The sequence below is a fragment of the Lacerta agilis genome, chromosome 3 (genome assembly GCF_009819535.1).
Source record: "Lacerta agilis isolate rLacAgi1 chromosome 3, rLacAgi1.pri, whole genome shotgun sequence".
Classification (NCBI taxonomy): Eukaryota; Metazoa; Chordata; class Lepidosauria; order Squamata; family Lacertidae; genus Lacerta; species Lacerta agilis.
Genome location: NC_046314.1, coordinates 20,734,473 through 20,760,484, shown reverse-complemented (window position 1 = coordinate 20,760,484; position 26,012 = coordinate 20,734,473). Strand labels below are relative to the sequence as shown.

Here is a 26,012-nt window from a genome sequence, read left to right as displayed (position 1 = left end):
TGAATTCTTAAGCATGGAAAGGGTGTACTGGACACAGGAGTACATTCTGTGATAATTGGATCTTCCTTCCTCACATGGCAGAAGACCCAATGTGGCTGGAGTGCCATCACGCCATCCCTTCTTGTTTTGTCCTATGAATGAAAATATCCATCCATCCATCCATCCATCCATCCATGGAAGTCATGAATAGTTCAAGTTTCAATTACTCTTTCCAAGTTTGTTATATACTTCTGAGTTAAGTAATCAAAGCTGTTTTCAATAAGAGGCCACTGGGTTGTTGTTGTTTTTTATAATACTACTGCAGTTTCATTACGCCTTTGGCTTTCTTCTCATCTGGCCTGTACCATTTTTTATCTGTCTACCTTCCTGCCTTCCATGCTGAACCCTGTGACTCTTATACTATGATAAACCTGTCACACAACCCGCACAACTTGCATAAATAGCAGCCAATAGAGTGCTGGAGCCGGACACGCCTCCCCAGCAGCAGCATCTGTGGCTTTTGAAAACATTTAATGCTTCAGCCTTGAGAAATATCCCCTGTTAACACCCCATTGTCCTGGTAGGAGCAAGTTTAACAATAGCCAGGAGCTGAGGTCAAGCAAATGACCTACATTTCGCAGTCTTGGTGAATGCCAGCAACTGTCACTGTCACAGCCTATGAAGGCCAGGAGAAGGTATATGCCTCGAAGTCATTGCATTGCCTGTTTTACGCATACATTTACTTATCTTTACTTATAAGCAAATAGCCAGGAGACTCTGATAGTTACACTCTCTCTTTACGTGGCCAGCTGGCTGGCACAATGACCTTCTCCTCAGATTAGCCATTCCCCAGTCCTTTGTCACAATAAGCTTACAGGTAAAAATCAGTAGGGCAATATTAATGCCCTCCCACCCCAATATGTGCTTTCTGTTACTTAATTACCAATACAAATTATCCTGTCTGAATAGGATGATTGTATCCATTCTTCTTCTGAAAATAATCACACTAAGCGGGGATTTGCTCATTTATATATCTTAGGTCTTTTGAGTCAATGTGCTGAAAAGCAAAATTCTTTGTGACAGGCTGGTGGGCTTAATTCTTTGCTTCGTGAAAAAGAAAATGGTATCAGTTAGATGATACGAATATGTCTGCGTACACATGTTTGATGCCTCAGTGGGGTGCATTTGCTTACTCAGTTCAGTTTATGCTTAATTTATATGCTACAATCCTATGCAGATTTAACAGGGAATAAGCTCCCTTGAACACCGTATAGCTTATATCTGAGTAAACATGACCAGAGTTCCATGGTAGTAAGCATTCAGAAGTATTTCAGTGTTTTATAAGTCAAATTGTATCTACGATGGGGAGAGGTTCCATCTGTGAATGCATACCTTGGCGTGCAGGTGTCTCCATTCATCAATATTACTACTACTATTTTATGGACATGTTACTGCATTTTCAATACTTACATATGTTGAACGTGGAAAATGCAGGTTCCCACATCAGGGAACTTACAAATTTTGATTGGCGGGAGGGGAGGAGTAAGAGAGGGGAGAGATGAGCTTCATAAGAAATTGAGCAAATAGAGCAGCAAGTTCTAACAACATGTTTATTCAGAAGTAAATCACTTTCAGGTAAAGTTTGCACCAAATTGCTGTGTTTTGGTTGAAGAGGCGCAGAACATTCCAAATTCTCAATCTGCTGCACTGGAGAAGCTTTTTATGAGGTGGCAATGTCTACTAGTGGAAGGTTCTGCCCATCACAGGGCACCTGGCAAAACCACGATTAGATGGAGGTAATACCTCCACCAGCGATAGTTGATGCACGCCTCTGAAACAGGGCCTAGCTATTGACAATGGACCTTTTTGCTGTGCCAGCCTTAAACTGGTGCAGTGAAGAAAAAAGATTTTCCTAGCACCACCTCTCCTTCTCACTACACTAGTCTGAAACCTTGCTGCTGCGTTCCAGGAGTTCAGATTTCTCCCTAAGGGATTAAGTCGAAAGTTTTACAAAACAAACAAAACTGGGCTTTGAGGAGAAATATCAAGGAACACTTTTAGGTAACCAGGGATCAAATTCCACCTGCAAAGCTCTGCAATGAAAAGTGGTTAGAAATGTTTAGGAGAGAAAGGCTGTAAAAAAACACCAAACCAACACACCCCTTTACTCCCCCCCCCCCAAATCCAGGGAAGAAAATGGCAATGACCTCACACATTTATTCAGGACTCCTGGAGCTTAAGGAAGCAGCTTTCAGTTGGAATACCTGAGCTGAAACATTAACTATACATATATAAACTTCTGCACAGATAACCCTTTTTTTAAGAACGTAAAATTTCTTTTTCACATCATCTTCCTGCATTTCTGCAGATAAGTTAAGAAATATATAGAGTGACACACCTAGAAGTGTACACAACCCTCCACCCAAACCAGCAGCCTCTGCACCTAAACTGCCCCACAGTTCACAACGGTACGAGCATCACAAGATGATTCAGAGTGTCATGAAGATGTTAAACCTAATCTATTCACCACCACCCCACCCATTGAAATTGCCATGTTCTCATCAGGCAGTGCTAAAAACTTACAGTGATAAGAATGGGGAGGGGGGCTCCCTAGGACTCTCAACAAGCACAGGGACATGGAAAAAGACTACTTCATATAATAAACAAGAGTACTTAGAACGGAATGCGGGTGAAGGTTGTCTCAGGCTCTGTTAGGACTTTAAAGCCTCAGAGCCAACGCATGGAATTGGGACTAGGAAAGAATGGGTATGATACAATGTCAGAGTTGTTATGTTATCAGCAGTCAAAACTCCAGCAACAGCATCTTTGATCAAATGAAGATTTTGAAGGCAGCCTATGCAGAGCACATTATAGTTGTCTAATCTGGACGTTATCAGGCACAGATGATTCCAGTCTATTCTGTCTTCTCCGGGAAAGCACATAGCTGGTGTACTAACATAAACTGTTATGAAGCAGTCCCAGTCACCTCTCCCAATCGATCATACAGAAGCAGCTCTAATTCAAAGAGCACCCCCAAGCTGAAAATCTGTATCTTAAAGGGAAGTGTAACACCAGCTAAGGCGGACTGAAACCTTAAATATAATTTATATTTATAGGTCTGATATAACAATATTCCTTTATGCCAGACTACAACTCCCATCAGCCTTAGCCAACATGACTAATGGTCAGGGAAGAGAGAGGTGTTGGGGTCCAATGACATATGTAGACCAACAGGCTCCCCAGCCCAGATTTATGCATTTCTAAAGCCTACAAAAGGATGTCTGCATATTAAAGGTTTTGGGTTTTTTTAAGGAGCCTAGATAGCACTGCTCTGACAACTATATACTAAAGTTGCCATCTGCTATTTTCTTCTTTTTTGGTGACACTGTTCACACTATCTACTGCAAATAGAACAGGAGTGAAAATCTAAGAGAATTTTAAAATAGTTATCCTTGTGAGTTTCTATAGGAGAGCTAGATTTAGGAAGAAGACGACAAATTCACTTTTGATACACACGGAAGATATAGAGAGCATCTCTTCCTTTTAAAAACTGATTCACACACTGAGTCATAGTTGACTGCAAAAAAATCATATGATATTATCTGAGATAGGTTACAGATGTATAGAGTGTGATCCAAATATGCATATCAGAAAACAAAGATCTTCTCTGGTTTATGGCTGCTCATATTAATACTGAAATACGTATATATGTGCACAACCAGTAGCACGATATCTTAGATATGTTTTGGGTTTGTTTCTGCTTTACCAAAACTCAAAATCGATGTGTAAGAAGAAGAAAACAGAGCCATTTCCCAGTCACTTATCAGAGTTTCTAAATCCAACAATGTTATTTTGATATTTTCCAGATAAACACCTCCAAAATATTTGTTGTTTTGTTGTTGTTGTTTTGCAACAGTGGTAGTGATGCAATTTGTGAAGTTCATCTCATACTATGGAATGGTGCTGAGAAGACACTTGTAGCCTGAGATAAAGAATTTTTGCATCCTTTTGCAAATACTGATGTGGTTTGCTTGAATCAATGGCACAGAAAAATTTAACTGGAAAACTGTATCTGCATCCAGTTAGGCCCCTCAGTTGCCTCATTTCCCAGCTGAATGTTTCATTTCAACTCAGCCTAGCCTTGTAGATTTGGTCTGTACTGAGTACATATCTAGTCTGAACTTTATCATCTTGTGGACATCCAGGTCCATAAACTCTGTGTGGTTTTGATCCATCACTGTAACTTCTACCCCAGATGGTAGCAGATGTTGGAGTGTTTTCATACATCTATCTAGTGAGGAAACTATTTTGTGGAAGCTCAGTGTTGGAGTATATGATTTCCATGAAAAATGTCCCAAGTTGAATCCTTTCCACCTCCAGATAGGGCTGAGAATGTCCCCCATCTGAAATATTGAAGAGCTTCTGCCAATCAGTTTTGGCAACCCTGAACTTGGTGAACAAATTAAATTAATCAGTATAAGGCAGTTCTCTATGTTTCCATCATTATTACTGTGATGTGACAGCATATGTTTATTTCAAACAACAGCTGACTATGATATAATATGCTGCAAAAGGAAAAATGATTTGCTAATCTAAACTGTGTGACTTGGCTCTATAAACCAGTCTTAGTAATGTGGACGAGCACTGCTAATTTTTCCCCCTTTTATCATTATATAACACCACATGTTTAAAAATAAGGGATGCTTAATAATAATTGTAGGGGATATATGTGGGCAGACAACATGATAACAGCAACTTGCTGCTTAGCTACACTAAAGGTAAAACCAATTGAAGTTCCACTCTGCATCCCTGTTATTGCACAGTAGCCCAAATGATTGAAGTTAATTTTTGCCTAAATGACATTCATCTGTATTCTCATGGTCCCCAGCCTGTCAGATAACCCTGCCAATCAGTGACATTTTCTGAGGCGTTTTTCACTGAGAATTGGATGAATGCCAGTGCAACACATTGGATGTAGATGACCAAGCTATCAACAGATGGCTGAATAAGCTTTAAATCATGCATCTAACTAAAACACTTATCTAATTTTAAGGAATGTGACCCCTTTATCTATCCAAACAGATCTTAGTAATTTAGTTGCTGAAGGATATGAAAATTCCCTTAAAATGCTGCCTGAAGAAAATGTGCATTCTATACACATATTTTGTTACAAAGAGAGAAAGTGCAAAGTATTATTAGCCTCCTTTAGATTGGCTATTCCTCCTTTGTTTTGACAGTAAATGTATAATTGACCTTCATTTGTTAAAAACAAAATGCTTGCGAGATTCATTACATTTAGCATGTCTAACAGAGTCATCAAGCATATGAAACAGCAAGGTACGGGTATCTGGAAGACATATTTTTGGACCTTAATTGCAGCCAACATCTATGTGTTTCCTATGTCCCAGGTCTTTTATTTTCTTTCTACCCAATCATTATTGAATAGCCAGTAAGGCTACAGCTATATATGTAGATGGATCATTACCAATGACTGAACAATTTAAGTCAAATTAGTTATTCAGGTGGGATGCCATGTGAAAGTGATGCTGATGCAGATTTCAGGTCAGCTGTAACCCTGAACTGAATTGTCATATACATACAATGTGTTATCTGTCTTATTTCAGTATATGCATTTTCTGAATATGTTGGTCTGTTGCCATTGGGCAGGGCAACCTACACACACACACACACACACACACACACACACACACACAATCCACATATCAGCAATAGCTCTGCATATCTCCAGATAAGCAAAGATACATTTTGGAAATTCCTTCTTATTGTCCTGGCCTCCTTTTGAGCCCTCCTTTTTCAGGGGATTTGGAATGGGGGGAGAAATTGCTCTTAGGAGCAGCCACATACATAGATACTAAACCATACACACTTCCACAGGAGGAACTTGCTTCTAGAACTCGGAACTCTAGCTCAGAAGCCCTAGTAGAACCACAGTGTCCCTTGCTCTGTTGCAGACAACTATCACTAAAGTAACCTGGGCCTTTTTAAATGAGCCGCCTCCTCTTATGGGAGGTGCAGCTAGCTACTGAGATTAGGCTGCATCTCTCCTTTCAGGCTCAGTGTAAGGGTGACAGCTACTGAAGCATTCTTGCTGGAACAGTCTGAGTTCTGCATGGAGCTGTCCAGGGTACTATTGAAGCCTTGTCTTGATAGTGCCGAGGTCAACACTCAAAACAAAACACCTATTAACTTTATCTGATAAAAAAAGTAGGGATTCTATGATATCTGTTAACGTCAACTTGGTTAAAGGCAACCAACTTTTAAATTCAGTAATATATATACACACAGAGAGATTTCTGTATTTGATACAATGCTCCTAGCAACAATTGCCGCTTGGGGAAGAAATCATACATCAAAAAGGTGGAAAGGTCTTTAACTTGAGTAGGCTGAAAGTAAAGAGTGAGGTTACCATAACTTCAATCATAGAGCTTCAGTACTTTGATACCAACATTGTTTGTGCACACTCAGAGAATGACCTCCAAACCATCCTAATTATCTTCACAGAAGTTTACATAAAGCTTGGCCCATTGCTCAATATCCAAAAAACCAAAGTGCTGCACCAACAAGTACAAAAAACCCTCTGCAGCACCACAAATACAACTTAATGGTATAACATTGGAAAATGTTGACCACTTTTTCTATCTGGGCAGTTATGTTTCCACAAGGGCCAACTTTGATGCCGAAATCCAGCATTGCTTGAGCTCTGGGAGCACAGCTTTCTCCTGATTGAATCACTGAATGTTTGAGGGCCAGGACATCCACAGGGAAACCAAAATGGTTGTTTACAAAGCCATTGTACTACTAACTTTATTGTACCCTTGCGAAACACGGACCACTTATAAATGATTATCGTCTTCCAAACAACTACTCTATTCCTAACTAAAGAATGGAGAGTGAAATAGCAGTGGATAACAACAGAGGTTTAAAGATGTTCTTAAAGCAAATTTTAAAAATGTAGTATAAGCACTGATAACTGGGAAACACTGGCCTGTGAGTGCTCCAATTGGAGAACAGCCTTTACCAAAGGTGTTGTGGACCTTGAAGAAGCACAAACTCAGGAAGAAAAGGAGAAGAGGGTGCACATTTGGCAAACTCTCACAGTGATCAACTCCCACCTGGAAACCTATGTCCCCACTGTGGAAGGATGTGTGGATATCCAGAACTGGCATCCACAGTCACTTACAGACTCACTGTTAAGACCATTTTCATGAAAGACAATCTTACACAACTATGAGTAATCGCCAAAGAAAAAGAAGAATTAATATTTTAAGGACAGATGAGGAACCAGTCCTCATGAACATTCCTGAACAGTTGGGAGAACCTAGTCCATGATGATCTCTAGCCATTCAGCCTGGGCTAAATCTAATTGTGCTCAAGCACTGAGTGAAGGCAGCCTACAACTGGTTTTTGACAGGCAACTGTGAACACTCATTTAATATGTTTTAGGTAGCAATTGGGTTGAATATGTGTATGAGAATACATGGTTGCATCTCAGTCTCTGGCATGATTAGGCTTCTGATGTATTGCTAATGGCTTGACTTTTATTCTGCACTGTAACAGTGAACATTTTTGACCCCATTTTTTACTTCTATGTCAGGGACTGGACTGAGGAGAAATGTTGGGAGCCCTTGCCCCTGTTTTTGAACCTTCCCAGGGGCAGGATGACAGGATTGATTTAGAACAGCGGTTTGTAGAAGGGCATAGTCCAGAGGGGAAAAGGCATTTTTAAAAGAGTGATTTGCATTCCTTTGTCTCTCGCTGTGATTATTAAAGAACTTATCTGGTAAGAATGCTCCTTTTGTTTGATCTACTTAATTACTGCCACCCAGGGAGGGATCTGATTCCCCAAAGCCTGATATTCTACAGCAGGGGTCAGCAAACTTTTTCAGCAGGGGGCCGGTCCACTGTCCCTCAGACCTTGTGGGAGGCCAGAATATATTTTTGGGGAAAAAATAACAATGAATGAATTCCTATGCCCCACAAATAACCCAGAAAAGCATTTTAAATAAAAGCACACATTCCACTCATGTAAAAACATGCTGATTCCCAGACCGTCCGCGGACCGGATTTAGAAGGCAATTGGGCCAGATCCGGCCTCCGGGCCTTAGTTTGCCTACCCATGTTCTACATCTACAGGTTGTAGTGAATTAAGCTTGATTGTTCCCTGCACCTTTTTTTTAAACTGTGGTTTTCTATAATATCTTTTTTTTACTGTAGGCCAGATTGCTAAGGCCAGCAGCAATTCTTCCTCATACCTCATTTTTTTTTTTGTATCGTGCTACAGTAAAGTCACATAGCACAGTTGATTCAGACCACCAGGCAACCTCCATATGCAGAGTGTAGGACTCTGCTTCACTTTTGTTAGAATGTCATCTTACACTATTTATAGGAATGGAATTTTCTCAAAGTATTGGTGTCAAGTTTATCCATACAGCGTTTTCCCTCCCCCAATTCCCATCTCATTCCTTGATCTTGAAAAGTGGTGAGCTATTTTAGTTCTACTAAAAAATATGACCATAGGCATATAACAACGTGTATAATATTTTCATAAAATATATGAACGCTCCACGTTTCCTAAAACAGAACATAAACAGATACATACAACAATGCATATTACTGTATAGAAAATGTTATATACTAATACTTATAAAAAATATAGTAGAGCATGGGGCTTGACACTCTTTTTCTATTACAGATATCACATGAGCATTTCCTGTGTATATTATTTTCATATAACCAATTGGGCATACTTTGAAAAAGCAAAACATGACAATGAATGTGTGGCTCAGACATAATTAGAAGCTCAATGTAAGAGGCAGTCCAGTGTGAGCCAAGCTCAACAGTGTCCAAAATGCCACATTTCGTATAGAAATCCATTTAAAATAGATTTCTCCTCTGCCCCTCGGTGTGTAAGCATCCATCCTTTATCATTCTCTCCAGTTGTCACTCAAGTCAAATTAAATTGCAAATATAAGGGGGAAACAAGGTGTCCTGCATATATAAAAAACCTTTTAGAAAAGCACATGATTATATATTTATATATATATATATATATATATATATATATATATATATATATATATATACACACACACACACACACACACACACACACACACACACCAACCCTTCACCTTTGAAGCCTCCTGCAAATAGTAGGAACTGGAGTAGGAACAGAATAAATGAATGAAAAAAGGTATTATATATTTCCTTTATCTTACTAGGAGTTCAAAGACTGCTATGGGTGGGGAAAACATGCTTATTTAGAAAAGCATCACCCTGAAAGGTGTACTGCCATCCTAAACAAAAAGAAGATCTTCCTGTAAATGGTACAACTACAGAGAGGATTAACAACATGTGTTACGGCAGCTCAATCCCAAAGTAGCAAGGAGAAGGTTATTTATTATGCTATTTAAATTATAAAAGAAGCTCACCTGGCAAAAGACTTAATACATCTGTGAGGCAAGCTGATTGTGTAATTGAACACAGGGACTATTCACTGCTAAATAGTATGCTGAATTAATTTTGCATTTCCACACAGTGTAAGCTTTAACCTGAACTGTGAAAGAAAGTGGGGGAATAAATATTTGACTTACAGAAGGCTTACGTAATTAGAGTGGGGAATACATGATGTTTAGGATAGAGCTGTGTGCAAATGGCCTCTTGAAATTCTGCACACTATTTGTGGTCAGAGAAACAGCATGGGGTGGGGGTGGGGTGGAAGGGTATTTCATGATTTTTTTTCCAAGGGAAAAGAAACCCCCCACCCCCATCCCTGCAGCTGCAAATAGCTACAGCAGCATCTTTGTTGTCAGCCTGGTCATTATTTTTCTTTGTCTTCTTGGTAATGCATTTTATCTCTTTTGGTGATATGTTAAATGAACACACTGCTAAAGACTTCTCCTGTGGTTGTTATGGAAAGATTTTAAAGACATAGATACCAGTCTTTGGAGCAGAGAAGAAGAAGAAAAGAAATGGTTTTAAAATGAGTTACTAGTTGTTTACTGTGGTGATGCCCACTTTTTCCTGGAAATGTGATTTTTCTGGATTGTAAATGCACAAATAAAGCAGTTTTCTGTGCCTCCATCCTTTCCTCATGGTAGAAACTCAAGTAATATTTTGTTGGCTAAGCTTCATTTGGAAAATACAAATTTAGAGACTTGGGGGTGCCCTTGTAATAATCCGTGTATTTCCCTTGTAATAGCACACATACAAACTGAGTATTACATGAACACAGAAATAATTACAACAAGCATAGGCAAACTCGGCCCTCCAGATGTTTTGGGACTATCATTCCCATCACCCCTGACCACTGGTCCTGTTAGCTAGAGATGATGGGAGTTGTAGTCCCAAAACATCTGGAGGGCCGAGTTTGCCTATGTCTGAATTACACAGACAGACAGTAATAGCCTCAAAGCATCATGAATCCAGTAACCTTAATCTTTAAACCTTTTTTTTGTCCTGGACAAGTCCAACATTTTTGGTTTAACACCCACTGAAATATTCACCACTCACACCAAATTGGCAGAGTTTGACAAATAGCTCATTCTGGATAGCTGTCCATTTAAATAGGCTGAGGGTGATTTGTTTTTGTTTTTTTTCATCTCCCACTGCTAGAATAGAGATAAATCCCAGATTTCTGTACTAGAAAAAACATGGCTCACAATGCTTGGCTCACAACTCTTTATGCTTACATGGTGCTAGTTTGTTGACTTTTCATTTTTTTTTTTTTTTGCATTTATTCCACTTCTCATGTAGTATGGCTTCAAAGTAGGCTGTGGCACCTGCGCTCAGTTTTTATAAAAAAAAACAAGCAACTGAAAAATTGCATCTGCGGAGGGGGACAAACATGAGAAAGTGACATTTCCAATTCCCCACCCCCACCCTGCCGATGGTCAGTTAAATGTTGCCATGGGTCTTAAATGCCACGTCAGTTGTAAAAGCATTTTAAGCATCTGTTTTAATAGATGATATCTGCCACAGATACAACAGTTTGTAGGTTTTTACTGGCGGATTAAATTTATTAATACCTTGGCCTTTTCTGGTAGTTGAAATGGATCCAATTCTCGTGTGTATTTGATTACTTTTCCACAGGTCTGTTTGGGGTTTTTCGCAGGTGTTTTCACATTGAACAGATATAGCACAGTACTTTTGAGCTACTGTTCTTCAGGGAAGGACCACTGTTTTAAATTCAGGGGTGAGAAAAATCTCCCCCCCCCCAGCTCAGGGGCAACCTGGGCAGAGCCAGCTGGGAAAAGTTGGTGCAGCCAGAGGCAAAAGTGGGACAAACAACAAATGCGACTTTTACATTCATGCCATGCAGAAGTCAGTGGTTTCTACCTTTCTACCTACCTGCCTACCCACCTACCCACCGACCTACCTACACAAACATGTATGAGCAATCTATCTGGAAGATAAAATTATATTTGAAGGAGTTAATGATCTGACTTGGTTGCCCTCTTCCTGCCTCTGTTCCTTCCTTCCTTCCTCTTCTTCTTATCTCCTGTTAAGTTCTTTGATGGCATGAGAACAACCTTTAATGTCCTAATCAGTTAGGAGGAAGAGATAGTGATGAGAACCTTCTTTGATGTTGGACATTGTTTGGAGAAAGTGAGGCATTGGGAGAGGGTGGCTAATGAATGCTGTAATCTATAGCCAGTGTGGCAAGCTACACAACAGTCTATCTATCTATAAATCAGATGGTTTGGGGCATAGTTAGAGAGAAGCTTGTGCACAGACTGACGGCCAGCTACCTGGGGGAGTCACTTCACCACTTCTTGAGGGCTTCCAAGTGGCAGATTGAAGTGCCTGCTTGGTTTGTGTATATTGCTTCCTGTTTAGAATAAAATCTTTAATCTTCTCACCCACTTGTGTTTTGTATTACTTCTGAATCTCATTTTAAAAGAACCACCTTGCATTCGGCAAGACAAAACACACACATTGCCACCCTCCCTTAAGGTAAACAAGAAGCATTATGACACTTCAAGTGCCCATTCAGGTGAGTCAAAAGCATTCAAGAAGAGTGCACAGCCTGTTTGGGTTGTGGCCTGGAGAGAGTGCAGAGAGCCAAACTGAGAGGATCCTCCACTCTTGCTTTAAGTTACCCGATCTTTCATGTACTGTGTGCATGCATAACCCATATTACACAACGAGCAGTATATTTTCAGTGAATTACGTAATTTATTTTACCATTCCTGACTTCTGTATTATATTTATATTCCAGCACTGCCATGAATGCCGTTAATTGTATATCTAAAATAAAACTGCTCAAAGTGTAAAATGTGAACAGCTTATCCTTAGAGCTTTTTTGTTCTAGTTTAATTAGAACTTGCTATTTTGGTGATAGCACTCATTATCAGCATTTTTCCTCATTAGAGTGAATGCCGCTGTAGATACCGCTGAGTCACAAATCATCATATGTTTGCACTGTGCTCTTAAATAATGACCTACATATCACTTCTTTTAAAAAAGAAGATTCCATGGGGTTTAGCACCAGGATGGCAAGCAGTTCTGTTACTTCACTACAAGATGTAAGCAGCAGTCTGCATTTGTGTGTTTGACTATTTAAACTGATTTTTTTTTTTGACAGAATACCAGAATATAAGGGGCAAAGTGGCAGGACAGATGCGGCTATGTGTCCAACCCCTTCCACTTAACCCAAACAGTTTTGGCTGGGGTGATTTTGCAGCCAACCAGGATCCAGGTAAGGCACATATGGGAGGCAGTGGGCTTCATCCCATCACTGGCTGAAGCCAGATGAGCCATTTAACCTCATTCTGCTCCTAACTAGCCCTCTTCTGCTGCTGCCTTTGGTAGAATTAATTATTTGCAATGTACTCAAACTTGTTGCTGCCACCTTCTGGAGTGTTAATATTGCAGCATTCTCAAGTTTCGCATCTTTGTTGAGCACATACTCTCTAGCTACATCCTTCAATTAGCCACGAACAGGCCAAAAGACACAGACTTTCATTTGCACGTAGAGGCCTTGGGAGGAAGAGAACTTTTTTTGAAATGGAGTGGGGCACTAACCTTTATTATTATTTTTCTGTGTTGCTAGTCTTATGGTGATGCTGCTATTCTCTCTCTCTCCCTCTCTCTCTCTCTCTCTCTCTCTCTCTCTCTCTCTCTCTCTCTCTCTCTTATGTTTAATTCACTTTCATACTGACCAATTTATTACTTTCCCTTTATAAATGTGAACAAGAATAAAAATGAGAGCAAATCACCCCCATCAATATGCTTACTTAGCACACACACAAAAAAATCAATCCAATTCCCTGTTGCATATTAGCAGTAAGAACAAGCTCTATACTTTCTAGTAGTTACAGATGGGCTTCTAAGACCATTTCTCCAGAGCTTGATGTGGGTTCATTATAGATGAAAACAAAGCTGCTCAATACATCAAATGTGTTACAAGAAATCCATGGCTCACAAACATCTTTTCAGTGGGAAACACCTGACATACAATAAACAGAAACTTCACAGAACTTTTGCAAACTTCTGTTCAGTGCACATGAATGCTCTCTGCATTCATTTCCATAGTGTACATGAAACCTCACCACAACCACTACAGACAATGTAGGCTGGTGTCCGTCCACAACTTTAAGAATACATCAAAGTCCCTGTGTACATATTGGAAGTACTGAATTCGGATTCTGGTATACAGCCTAAGTGTTAAAATGAATGAGGATTTCTTCACCATGCTTTTAGTACATTTTGCAGCAAGCAAGGTGACCATACTGTGGATAACAATTTGAAAATGCACACAAAATTTGTAAAGCATAAAACATTAAACATTAATGCCAAAAGTCCTAAAGTCAGCAACAGGAAAAGTAGCATTAAAAATATGCTTGTCTTTGAAATGATTCAAACAACAACAACAACAAGAAAAAGCCTGCACCTTTCAGAATAAATGTAACTAGGTGGACTGAAACTAAGGCCCTGGTTGGTGGATATACCAAACTAATCACAACTAGCAAGAGTATCCGAATGGACCAAAAGTGGTATTTGAAGCAGCCTGGGTGTAGGCAATTTTTGTTGGCTTTTCAGGAAGTAGCAGGTATGGTGGGAAATAATGGCCACAATATAAATGGTCAAAATATGAGGCTGGCCAACCTAGCATTGGAGCAGCAAAGTTAGGACATATACATCAAGTGTTTTTAACCACTCATGCAAAGCAAGCATGCAGGAACAACACAATATGTTCACCAACTGGAGAAGGGTTCACATTTAAAACAATTACCATGGCAGAGGCCTGCCACTCCTGGGCACTGCCTTCCCGTGTAAATCAAGCCCTTTTCTCCACAGCAAGTGGTGACATAAATACCACCCAATCTGCACAGTAAGCTAGTGCATGCAAAAGGCTTCATCCATGGAGACTGTTGCTATGTGGATTGCTATTTAAAGAGGTCTTCAGAAACACAGCATCATACTGCATTCATATACATTTGTAATATGACATCCTCACTCAGTCCTCACTCTTTGGTTACATATTCCAAGGATATCCTTGTATCTGGGATACAGGGAAATGAGAGAACTGTATGATCAAAAGCACATACCAAGCTCAAAACCAATGCACCAAGCCTTTTTGCAAGAAACACAGTACATGAGTCTCCTTTATTTCCCTTCTACAATATTTTTCTTTCGGAGGGGGCAGTTGAACAATGAGGCAACTGAATGTGCTATTTGCTATATTGTCCCCATTTTACATGTTACTGAAATTACCAAATTTGTTTTTGAAACACAATAAGCTTTTCTATATAAGCAAGAGTAGTCAGACATTAACTTAACAATGCTTTTCCCCGCCGGCACTTGACAATCATTTCTGAAGAAGAGAAAATGTAGAGAAATAATGGCAACTGTGACTGTTATAGCTGAAAATCAGGAGAAACAGATCATTTGACTTTCAACAAGCATCAATCCATCTCTTTGTCAATATGAAAAGTAGAACACATGTGGATATTAATTGCTGCGAACCACTAATTGTTTACGAAACAGAAGTCTTATAAACAGTGTAAGTGTAGCCATGAATAACTTTACCTCACTTTCAGGTTTCCTTGCTGTGGTTGCCCATCATAAACAGACAAAATATCAAAATCTTCTTCAAGGGCAAACGTATGAAATGATAATTGTATCCTGTTACGCTCTCCTGTGATAATGATCCATGTGCAATTGGCATAATTTGGATAGCCATGAGGAAATCCTGGGCTTTCTATTGTACCATTTGGACCCTGTACTAACCCTCCACAGTTCTGACCTGAAAAACAAAGAGAAAGAGAGAGAATAAAAAAGTGAGAACAGCTGTGCTTTACAATTTTAATATTTCTTTTTACCTAGTTTTAAATATATATATATATTTTCTAATTATCATAGGAAACATGAAAAGAAATATTGAAAACTCAGCATTCCATGGCATGTGTCAAACCATCTAACAGCATGTTTATTTGAACAGTCCTGAGTGAGCTATCTAACAGGTATTTTTCTTTAGTATAACAGTAGCTGTTAGATTGTTTACAAGTTTCAGATTAATTTGTCCTTTTCTCGTGTACCCTTGAGTTACAGTAGGATAATGTTAGGTTTGTTTGTTTTTTTAAAAAATTAAAGCTTCAGAACCTGCTTTTTGCAATGGTGATAGAGATCTTAGCTATACAACTACATGCAGATGCTTCTGTGAAGGGAGTGAAAATAGGAAATGTTGAACATAAAGTTAATATGTTTGTGGATGATGCATTGGTAATGATGCAAAATCCAATTGTTGTGCTTCAGTCTTTGAAAGAACATTTAGAACAGGAATGTCCAAAGTCCAGCCCGGGGGCCACTTGCGGCCCTCGGGCTAGTTTCAAATAGCCCCCCCCCCGGCAATTTTGAAAAAGCAATCTCTTGCAGGCCCCAAGCACCGGCCCACCCAAGCCATTTCATTTTTGGGGACTCGTCACGAGCTTTTCCCTCTGTGTGGGGGGCATGGCTAGCCCCCACACCATTAGGGAGTCCCTGGCTGCATCATTCCTTGGGTCGACCAATCTGGACGGCTAGGGAGGGCATGGCTAAATAAATAAATAAGTAAATAAATACTACAGTACACGTTTGGGACGTTGATGCTGCAGCGATGGCAGTGGCAGAGGGGCAGCCGCTGCCTTGACCCAGTGCTGGATTAATGTATGGGCTAATTAGGCTGAAGCCTAGGGCCTCTAAATCTAGGCGGCCTCACCAGCCCATCTGCTCCCCAGCGGGCAGTCTCCACTCTCCCAAAATTGCAAACCCAAGACTTCATGTGAGGGCAGGACAACTTGGGCCTCTAAATCTAGGGGGCCTCGCCACCCTGCCTGTTCCCCAGTGCCGCAGTCTCCCCTCTCCCAAAATTGTAAACCTAAGACTTCATGCAAGGGCATGGCAACTCAGGCCCAGCAACTATGAGACTCAGGGCTAGCAAGTGGGGCCCAATTTGAAGTAGTGGGGCACAACTTGAATTTTTTTTTTTTGTAGGGCCCCAGTTCACAGCCAAAGTCCGCAAATCTTATAGATATAAATAAAATCCATCTAGATTGCCCTGGTGCAGGGACCCCCTTAGGAGCAGCATGCAGGCAGGCCCAATTTGGCCAAATTACTCCAATTGCCTTAAGGTCAGTCCTGATGAGACTGTGCAGAGGTTGGATTGATAAGCCCTGCCCCTTCTAGGTCCCTGGTGTCACTATTCAAAGTACAGACTCAAGGACTTGTTATGGAAATAAAGGGGGGCACTTATTGGAAATCAGTTTTGTCACCTCTTCCCCCCCCCAAACCCCGAGACAATGAGCCCAGCTTTTATTCACAGTCGCATAAGCACTACACTACAGCATAGCCATAAACCTGTACGTTCAACCACTGAAATATACACCCAATATGTAGCAATGGAGATTTATGTTAGCCTACTGCTTTATGAATGAACACTGTGTTTTATGAATGGACTCTGTATTTTGTGAATTACTTAAGAGCCACCAATAGGGAGCTCCAGAATCTGACAGCTAACCAATTGGGTACTACCAAGCAGCGACCCCTTTGCTGAAAGAAGGTAACCAACAGGGAATGCTTCAGCTCAGCCTTTGCACTGTTGACTGAACACCCCCTGCTATGCAGATAATGGAGAAAGCTTGTAAATTGTATCCCTTCTGGTATCCTGGCCAACTCTATTATGCTGGTGTAAACCCTGGTGCATCAGAAGCCCAGAATAGCAACAAATAAAATCTGCTCATACGTCAGCAACTGTTAAGACTTGTCAACCAGTTCTTCCAAAATCTTCCTAAATTATAAAGCTCCAAAATACAGGCCAAAGGAGAGCAGGTCTGGGAAGAGCGAGGCATACAATGGGCACCAACAGTAAAAAGGCCCTGCCTGCTCTGCATAGCTCCTGCCCTGTCATTTGATAGGGTGCCCACTTGACCTCCTTCTTGACATGGGATGCTCTTTATTGGAGTCTCCAGGTCCAATACAAAGACCATAAGAAGGGAGAGCAGGGACCCTGAAGTTCCCAACAGCTGTTAATCAAGCAAGCAAGCAAGCAAGCACACAGGTCACCTTTGTCACAGTCAGGATGCCTAGGTCCTGGCCAGGCCTGCACCCAATCTTGTTTTTGTACAATCTTGTTTGTCCTCAGTAACCAAAATTATATTTATTTTTAAGGAATGGTAGAAAACAAATCCTAATCTGTTAATTGGTGAATTGGTCAGGGTCAGATGCCTTGTCAATCCCAGCAGGTATATAAGAGGACGACCAGGCCTCCAGCGGTTTATAAAGTTCAGTTATTGCAAAGGTTTTTCAGTGTTAATTTTATGCATTTTTTAAAATCACCATGGTATTTAAAAAATACCCTCAGCTGGGAAAGGAGGCTTCACACTGACTACCGGAGCAGCCCCGATCCAAACTCCTACTTGTGTGCATACACTCCATACACAGCCCATGGCACCCTCTTTTATTTGACTTATTTGCAAGGCTGGACCCTGACTGAGAAAATTTGCGGGCTGAGCTTCAGCACAAATTAAATCTTGAACATCTCTCTCTCCTATCTCTCTATTGCGACAGCTTCTCCAGCAATAACAGCCAGCGGGAATAAGTAATGTGGCTTGGTGTGATCACATTAATATTGCTAATGCTGAGTATGTTGTTCCTGGAATAGCCAAACCCCATGCTGGGACTTCAGTAAAACCTTAATTACCAAACTTCAAGCTTCAGTTTAGGTGCTAAAATGTTTGATCATGTCTTCAGTCAGGAGTGCTGCATTGTGCCGGTTGTGTTGTAGTGGACTCAGTGCGGGACTGGGAAGACCCCTGGGGGTCTGAATTCTTTCTGAGGCAAGTTGATTTTCGGTGGGTGACCCTGAGCCAAGCGCACGCCCCTCTCATTCTAACCTATATCATGATATTTTTTTGTGAAGAAGAAATGCAGGACATCCTTTCTCTTATGCACATTGCCCTTAGTTCTTAGGGGGAAAGTAGGATACCCATTTTAATAAATGAAAGTACTATTCAGGCATACATTTTATGAACATGAAGGCACAGACACCATATTTCAATGCAAAGTATAAGATATTGACTTTTTTTAGCAGAAAGTGTTGATACTGGACTACAGTATGTGCATGGCTCCTAAATTAGGCAGTCAATAAAACCCTCGTTTTCTACAACTTCCAGTCACGACTGAAATCTAAGACTTTGCTTAGCAGGGCTTTGCTCTGAGATTGTATAGTATATACCCTGCAGAACCATATGAGGGCAGGCAGCTTATTAACAGGCAAACCCTTACCAAGAAGCCTTGATTTATGACAAACAGTTTTTCTATCCATCTTGCTGAGCTCATTAATCCCACAAATACAGATATGCCGAATCTTAGAATTACACTGAGGCTTAAAAATCAATCTGTTTTGTAATGAATAAAATGTCTGCACAGAGAAAAGTTGGGAGGGGGGCGATGTTCTGTGCACAATGCTTGGGATCTCACATGCAGTTCAGGCACAAATATAATCCCAACACTTGCTGTTATACCCAAAACAAAAAATTATTCCAGGCTACAATTTTTATTTTTATTTTAAAACTTCCTATGAATAGGTCTCTAAGTCTAAATCCTCTACTGAAATGCTGTCAAATGCTTGTGGGAGTTTCCAAATCTCAGCATAAAGGATTCAATAAAAAAAGGATTTGCAGGTTAAAACTAAGGACTAATAAGCAGCCATTTTCTACTAAATTTAAATCAGCAACTCTAATGAATAGATATTAAAGCTGTGGGAATTCAGTAGGCCTTTAAAAAGAGAAGGATTTCCTAGCATATCTGCCAATTGTTCAAACCAAGCCATTATAATGCAGATACTGCCACATTTCTTTCCCTAAATGTAATGCCTTTTATAATTAAGTAGTTCCTAAAAATGTATTTATATCCTGTTAAACATAGCTTGAAGCAAGGGACGAGAACTCTCAGCTGGCAATAGGAAGCTGCAACAAGCTACATTATATGAATGCTTCCTTCTTGTTGCATAATGAGGAACGGAGTACTGCCACAGCAGAGTCAGCTCCCTTATTCTCTGTCTTCTAAAGCGGTGCTCCATGGTATCTCCATGCACAGTGAATGCAAATACAGGGGAGAAGACTCATGGTAGCCAGTCATGCCCCAAGTGTTCTCTTGACCCTATCTGATCAGGTCAATGGCCTATCTAACCCAGCATCCCATTCTTACAGTGGCCTGCCAGATGTTTATGCGAAGCCCACAAGAAGAACCTGAGCATAACTACACTCTGCTCAGCTGCAATTCCCAGCAACTGGTATTTAAAGGCACACTTCTAGCAACAAAGGAGATAAAACAGAACCAGGATGGCCAGTAGCCATTGTGAGTCTAATTCCTCCACAAGTTGGCCTTATCCTCCTTTGAAGCTACACAAGCTGGTGGCCAATGCTACCTACTGTGGGAGTGAATTCCATAGTTTAACTATGTGCTGGGTGAAGAAATACTTATTTTTGTCTGCCTTGAATTCTCCAGCACCCAGTTTCATTGGATGCAAACTTCTAGGAGCAACAGGTGAGACCTGATGCAGGGTGGACAGACCACCCAAGATAGAGCACAACATGCCCCTTGCCTAAAACCCTATACATCCCAATTCAGGACTAGGCTATAGCTTTTCTCTTTCAGACCTTCCCAGAACATTAAGACCATCAAGAGCCAGCATGGTATAGTGGTTAAGAGCGGTAGACTCGTGATCTGGTGAACCATGCTGGATGACCTTGGGCTAGTCACACTTCTCTGAAGTCTCTCAGCCTCACTCACCTCACAGAGTGTTTGTTGTTGGGGAGGAAGAGAAAGGAGATTGTTAGCCACTTTGAGACTCCTTAAGGGGAGTGAAAGGCGGGATATCAAGTCCAAACTCCTCTTCTTCATCATCAGATGAGGCCAGTGGCATAGCAAGGGAGGGGTGATGGGGGCGGGGTACCCCAGTTTCCAGGGGAGGGGGTGACACTCGACGGCCCCTCCCGCCACTCCCCAAGCCGAACCCCGCCGCCCAGCACCCTGTCCATGCTGCTTTACGAATGGACGGGACAGCCCCACGAGCCACCGCTCGTCCGGCGGCTCGCTCGGTCGCTGCAGGAGCAGCAGCGCTGGCCCGGAGGGACTGCTCATGCGTGGCATTTCCGCGCATGCACAGTCCGTCCCGACATGCGCCATGACGTCACGACGCACGCATCAGGACGTCACGACACACGTGTCAGGATGCTCCGCCCCCAGGGGGGTGCCTCTGCGCAGCATTTGCTGCACTGGGTGGCCAAGAGGCTTCCTCCGCCCCCTGGATGAGGCCTTGCTAGTGATGTCTCATTTTACAATACGTATGTTGCTAAGTGACTGAATGGGGACAGTCCTTCCCTGCAGAGGGATTCATTCTTCTTGCTATAGTAGGATTCTTACATATATCTTGTTTTAAACATGTTTGTTTGCTCAGGCTTCCGTCAACTAGGATATTGGACCATTCTATATATTAGGCAATATTCAACTAAAAAACCATGTACCAGCAGGATGACATCCACGTGCATAAATGAAGTTTCCTCACTCTCTTCCCAATGTGTGCATCCCACATTGCCCCAAAATCTGCTCTGGACAGTTGGGACAACCCCCAGAATGAATTTAGGGGGTGCACAGGGGGATGCGGTAAGTCCTATTGCTCAGTAGAAGCTGTTCCGCTGACTCAAAGGGCTGTTTATTGAACAAGCCATTGTGTATACCCCTGGCACTGTTTACTGTCTGCTGTTGGTTTTATTTGGATTTTATGCATATATTTCACAGACAGGAAGAGGAGGCACGATTCTGCTGTCCATCTTCATATAGTGACTATACAAACTTTTTCAGCAGGGGGCCGGTCCACTGTCCCTCAGACCTTGTTAGGGGCCGGACTATATTTTGAAAAAAATAAATGAATGAATTCCTATGCCCCACAAATAACCCAGAGATGCATTTTAAATAAAAGCACACATTCTACTCATGTAAAAACACCAGGCAGGTCCCACAAATAACCCAGAGATGTACTTTAAATAAAAGGACACATTCTACTCATGTAAAAACACACTGATTCCTGGACTGTCCGCGGGCCGGATTTAGAAGGCGATTGGGACAGATCCGGGCCCCGGGCCTTAGTTTGCCTACCCATGATTTATACAGAGCAGCAATTATTATCTCTTCTTTGCTGTGAATGTGACAATAACACTATGCTAATAGAATTGCACTTTTTTCAGTTCAGACAACTGGTAAGGGCTATCCTTAGGCTATGACACTCTATCCTGTCTCTGAGAAGACCACATCTGGTGCATATTTTGGGATTCAAATTGTGAAGGGAAATGTTTCCTAGGTGTTTCTAAAAATATCAAAAACTTGAGCACTATTTCTATGTTCAACCCTCAGGTTCTAAGGGACTATTTTTTATACAGGGAGAAAAATCTGATATAAATGCTAACAATTCGATACCCTTTCATGATGCCCTGAATAGTCTGCCTGAGGCAGCTGGCTCATTCTGCCTTAATTGTAGAGCTGGCCACCCAATCTGTTCAGTGGCACACAAAAAGGGAGAAATTTAGCTGTGATCAACAAATTGACTGTGTACAAATATGCAGGTCTGATGGCCAAACGCTATTAGATTCATTTATTGGTAAATGTTGATTGATAAATTACCATTCTTCAGTACAGCGTTATCAGTTCAATATTAATCTCTCTCTCCCCCCCCCCAAGAATTTCATTTCCACACGATGCACATTTTGTATATGATTGTTAACTCTGCAGTCATCGGCCTCAACTTATAAAAACATTCCTTTTTTGTTTTCATGTGTATGCTGTGCTCTGTGACCTTTTGGTATTTATGCCTTTATTTTTTTTCCCTGAAAAATTAAACGCCCTCCCATCAAATGTCAAGGAAAGAAACAACTATCTGTCTTTTAGATGACATCTGAAAGCAGCAACCTGTTTAGGGAAGTTTTTAATGTTTGATATTTTATTGTGGTTTTTAATATTCTGTTGGGAGCTGCCCAGAGTGGCTGGGAAAACCCAGCCACACGGACGGGGTATAATTAATTAATTAAGACTTATTAACCCTTCAGCTCACTTGGAATATCCACCATTTATGGAAAGCGTTTCCCCGTAGTCACATATTCCCCCCCCCAAAAAAAAAAACTTCTGTGCAGCTCATAGTAAAATACAGGTGCCTGGAGGAAAGACATCACATACTTTAGCCATTTAAGAATCCTATGGGAGGAATTTGATGTTGCACTAAGGTGATCTTTCCATCAGGACAAGCATTTTGGCTTGCCAGGCAGAACAATGTACCTCTCTCTTCCCACCCGCCACCCACCAATGCTGCTCTGAAGGTTGTGCCTACTCACCCAAGCCAATTTTGAGGAATGGAGGTGGAGGAGACAAAGTTGGAAGACATATATCACAAACAGAAATCCTTCTGCAAGGCTTCCAACAACAGGACTCATTAGCTGAATCCCAACCTACGTATATTTTCAGAATATACCCTTGATTATAAAGGATAGTTTTTGTGGGGACCGCCAATATCTGGTAACACCTTCTGGATAAGAACCTTTGAAGGCTTGATATAAACGTTCTGGTTTTGGTATAGATTTGTGACATCAACGAACACTGTAGGGACCTTAGCGAAGAGGCACAATTTAGATACTCCTAGATGTATACAACAGGTAAGAACATAAGAAATATCCTGTGGTATGAGACCAAAGTCACCCATCTAGTACAGCGTTCAATTTTCACAGTGGCCAACTAATATCCATGGGAAGCCTACAAAGAGCAATTCCCTAGAAATCAGATACTGGCAATATATAGATATCATGACTAATAGCTATTGATATCTCTCTAATATGCTAATTTGATATCAGAAGAAATGTTTGTGTGAAAATAAGAAATAGTCTATGATCATGACTTTGATATTGTACAAATGGTGATTCTGTTTCACTGAAAAGCAGCCCTTTATTTCCTTCAGCCCTTGTTCTTCTTCTCTATCATGCTGCCTTCTGGTTGCTAAGCAACCACAACACCATAAAACCGTTTGCATAAAGCATTACACTTCTTTTATGTGCTTTAATAATAAAAAATGTTGGTAATTGTCAACTTTATGAATAGTATCCCTGCATTCAGATGGACATCATGCTAATTGTAATGGATGCTATGTCACCATGACTTGCAGTGAGAATTTTGCATTGGGTAGCACACATTCTGTGAAAATAGGAACACCCCCCCTTTTTGGAACTTCAAATACCGCTGTTATCAAACCAAAGATCTCTGCCTGAAATGCTCCCCTATTAAACAGTGAGCATACTTCTTCAGATACCATATATTGTATCAATGGAACACAGGTGGCACTGTGGTCTAAACCACTGAGTCTCTTGGGCTTGCCAATCAGAAGGTCAGCGGTTCGAATCTGCACAACGGTGCTGAGCTCCTGTTGCTCTGTCCCAGCTCCTGCCAACCTAGTAGTTCGAAAGCACACTAGTGCAAGTAGATAACTAGGTACCACTGTGGCAGGAAGGTAAACAGCATTTCCATGTGCTCTAGTTTCTGTCACGGTGTTCCATTGTGCCAGAAGTGCTTTAGCCATGCTGGCCACATGATCCGGAAAGCTGTCTGTGGACAAATGCCAGCTCTCTTGGCCTGAAGCAAAATGAGCACTGCACCTCATAGTCACCTTTGATGGGACTTAACCGTACAGGGGTCCTTTACCTTTACCTATGTTGTATCAAGTTATTCTACAATGTCCTCTTATATGCTGGCTTCTGAAGCAGTGTATTAGTAAAACTGACTACTGTATTGTCTCTTGAGCCTGGACTATCGATTCATCCTCCATACAAGTGTTGGTAACTGACAAGTTTATTAAATTGGGAATACAGCTGGTTGGTAAGCATAGGACTCACACTCTTAATGAGGGATGGGGTTTCTTGATGCTTGCTTGGTTTTTGAAGGCTAAGGGGACAGTGCACAGCTAATTCACAGTGTTTGGATACATCATACATAGCCACAGGATGTCTCCTCCCTAATCAAATAATAGTGATGGCCTGCACAACTTATCTGCTCCTTCCCTGTCCAATAAAAGAAAAGAGAAGTAGTAGTAGGTTACAATAATAGGCTGTCATATATAATAAGAGACAAAAGAGAAAAAGGCTGGCTGTAGAGAAAGAAAAAGGAAACAACGTGGTCACAAGAGGCAAAGTGGAACTCCAGCAGCAGAGGTATCCCAGTCAGCAGAGTCAGTGTCCTCCAAAATAGAGGATGAAATCCCATGTCATGCCAGTCGCTGCAAGACTTGCTTGACTCTTCTTCCCCTGCAGCCTCAGATGTAGCCCTAAAATTTGTTCTGGGGGGTCCTCAACCCTCCAGAGAGAGCACACATGGGACTGCATGGAAAAGGAGAGAAAGAGAAAATCTGATTTGTGTGAGCAGCAGTCCTCAGTGCAAACGGGCTGCCATGTTGGATACCACTCATGGAACATTGTGCCATATAAGAATGAAAGTACAATCCTTTTTGCCACCAAAGCAGCTTTATGAATCCAAATAACCTTGAGTTAAATCCAGACTTCCCATCATGCTTAGATCCATTGCAATCAGTTGGACTTGATTTCAATGGGTCCTCTGCTCTAAGTGTAATGAAGTTGGGATTGAATCCCTTACGTTTAAGGAGAGCCAAGGGAACACGTACATATCCTAGAAGCAAAGTATTTAAAGCTAAGGTTGCATGTTAAAAATAAAGTAAAATTAATCCTAAATACTACACCCTGTGTAAATTTTACAACTTTAGCATGCCCTCTAAACATTTAAACCAAATTTTCATTGTTTTCCAGCAACACCAACAAACACAGCTGCCTTTAAGTCCATGGCATTATAATTTAGTAATGTGACATTGTATTCACAATAGGAATTTCTGGTGCATAAACTGGAAGCGTTAATCTTAAAGCTGTGAAATTTACAGATTAAAAATATATATTTTCCATGGCTGTTCTCTGTATTGGTGTAATTAATTCCAACATCTGTTAGCTTCAAATAACATCTAAGTTAGGCTTGACCAGTAAAGAGTCCTGAGGCACTTAATTGTAGCATAAATTTTCATGCCCTAGAGTGAACTTTTTCAGATGCTATTTGGGTTCAGTTTTGATTCCTGAAGCATCTCAATCTGACTTGGTCCTGACCTAGGATAACAAGTGTAATGTAAGCACACACCATTTTAAGAGGAATTACCATTTTCTTGCAGAGTATTTTTTTTAAATACTAATGTTACCTATCAGAGCAGCCCAAGGAATGAGGAGATAAAACCTGATATGAAAGATAAGGTCACTCATACATTTGTTCTCCAGTAGCTGAGGGCACAAAACCCAAAATCATAGATATAAGAACGCTATCAGCACAATCATCTACATTTCTACACAAAAGCAAGTCCCATTGACTTCGATTGGAATTATTCCAAGGTGGGGATAAACTGAATTGCATCTATTTTAAAATGTACTCCTTCTGCAAATCACATT

The 26,012-nt window shown here is 41.0% G+C and overlaps 1 protein-coding gene across 1 annotated transcript in view; it reads right to left on the bottom strand.

Annotated features, from left to right (window-relative positions):
- Positions 1 to 26,012, bottom strand: part of CSMD1 (CUB and Sushi multiple domains 1) — a 930,570-nt gene that overhangs the window by 709,777 nt on the left and 194,781 nt on the right. Inside the window, exon 2 of the mRNA XM_033142996.1 lies at positions 15,034 to 15,250. Within this exon, the coding sequence (XP_032998887.1) occupies positions 15,034 to 15,250 (217 nt within the window). The remainder of the gene's footprint in view (positions 1 to 15,033; positions 15,251 to 26,012) is intronic.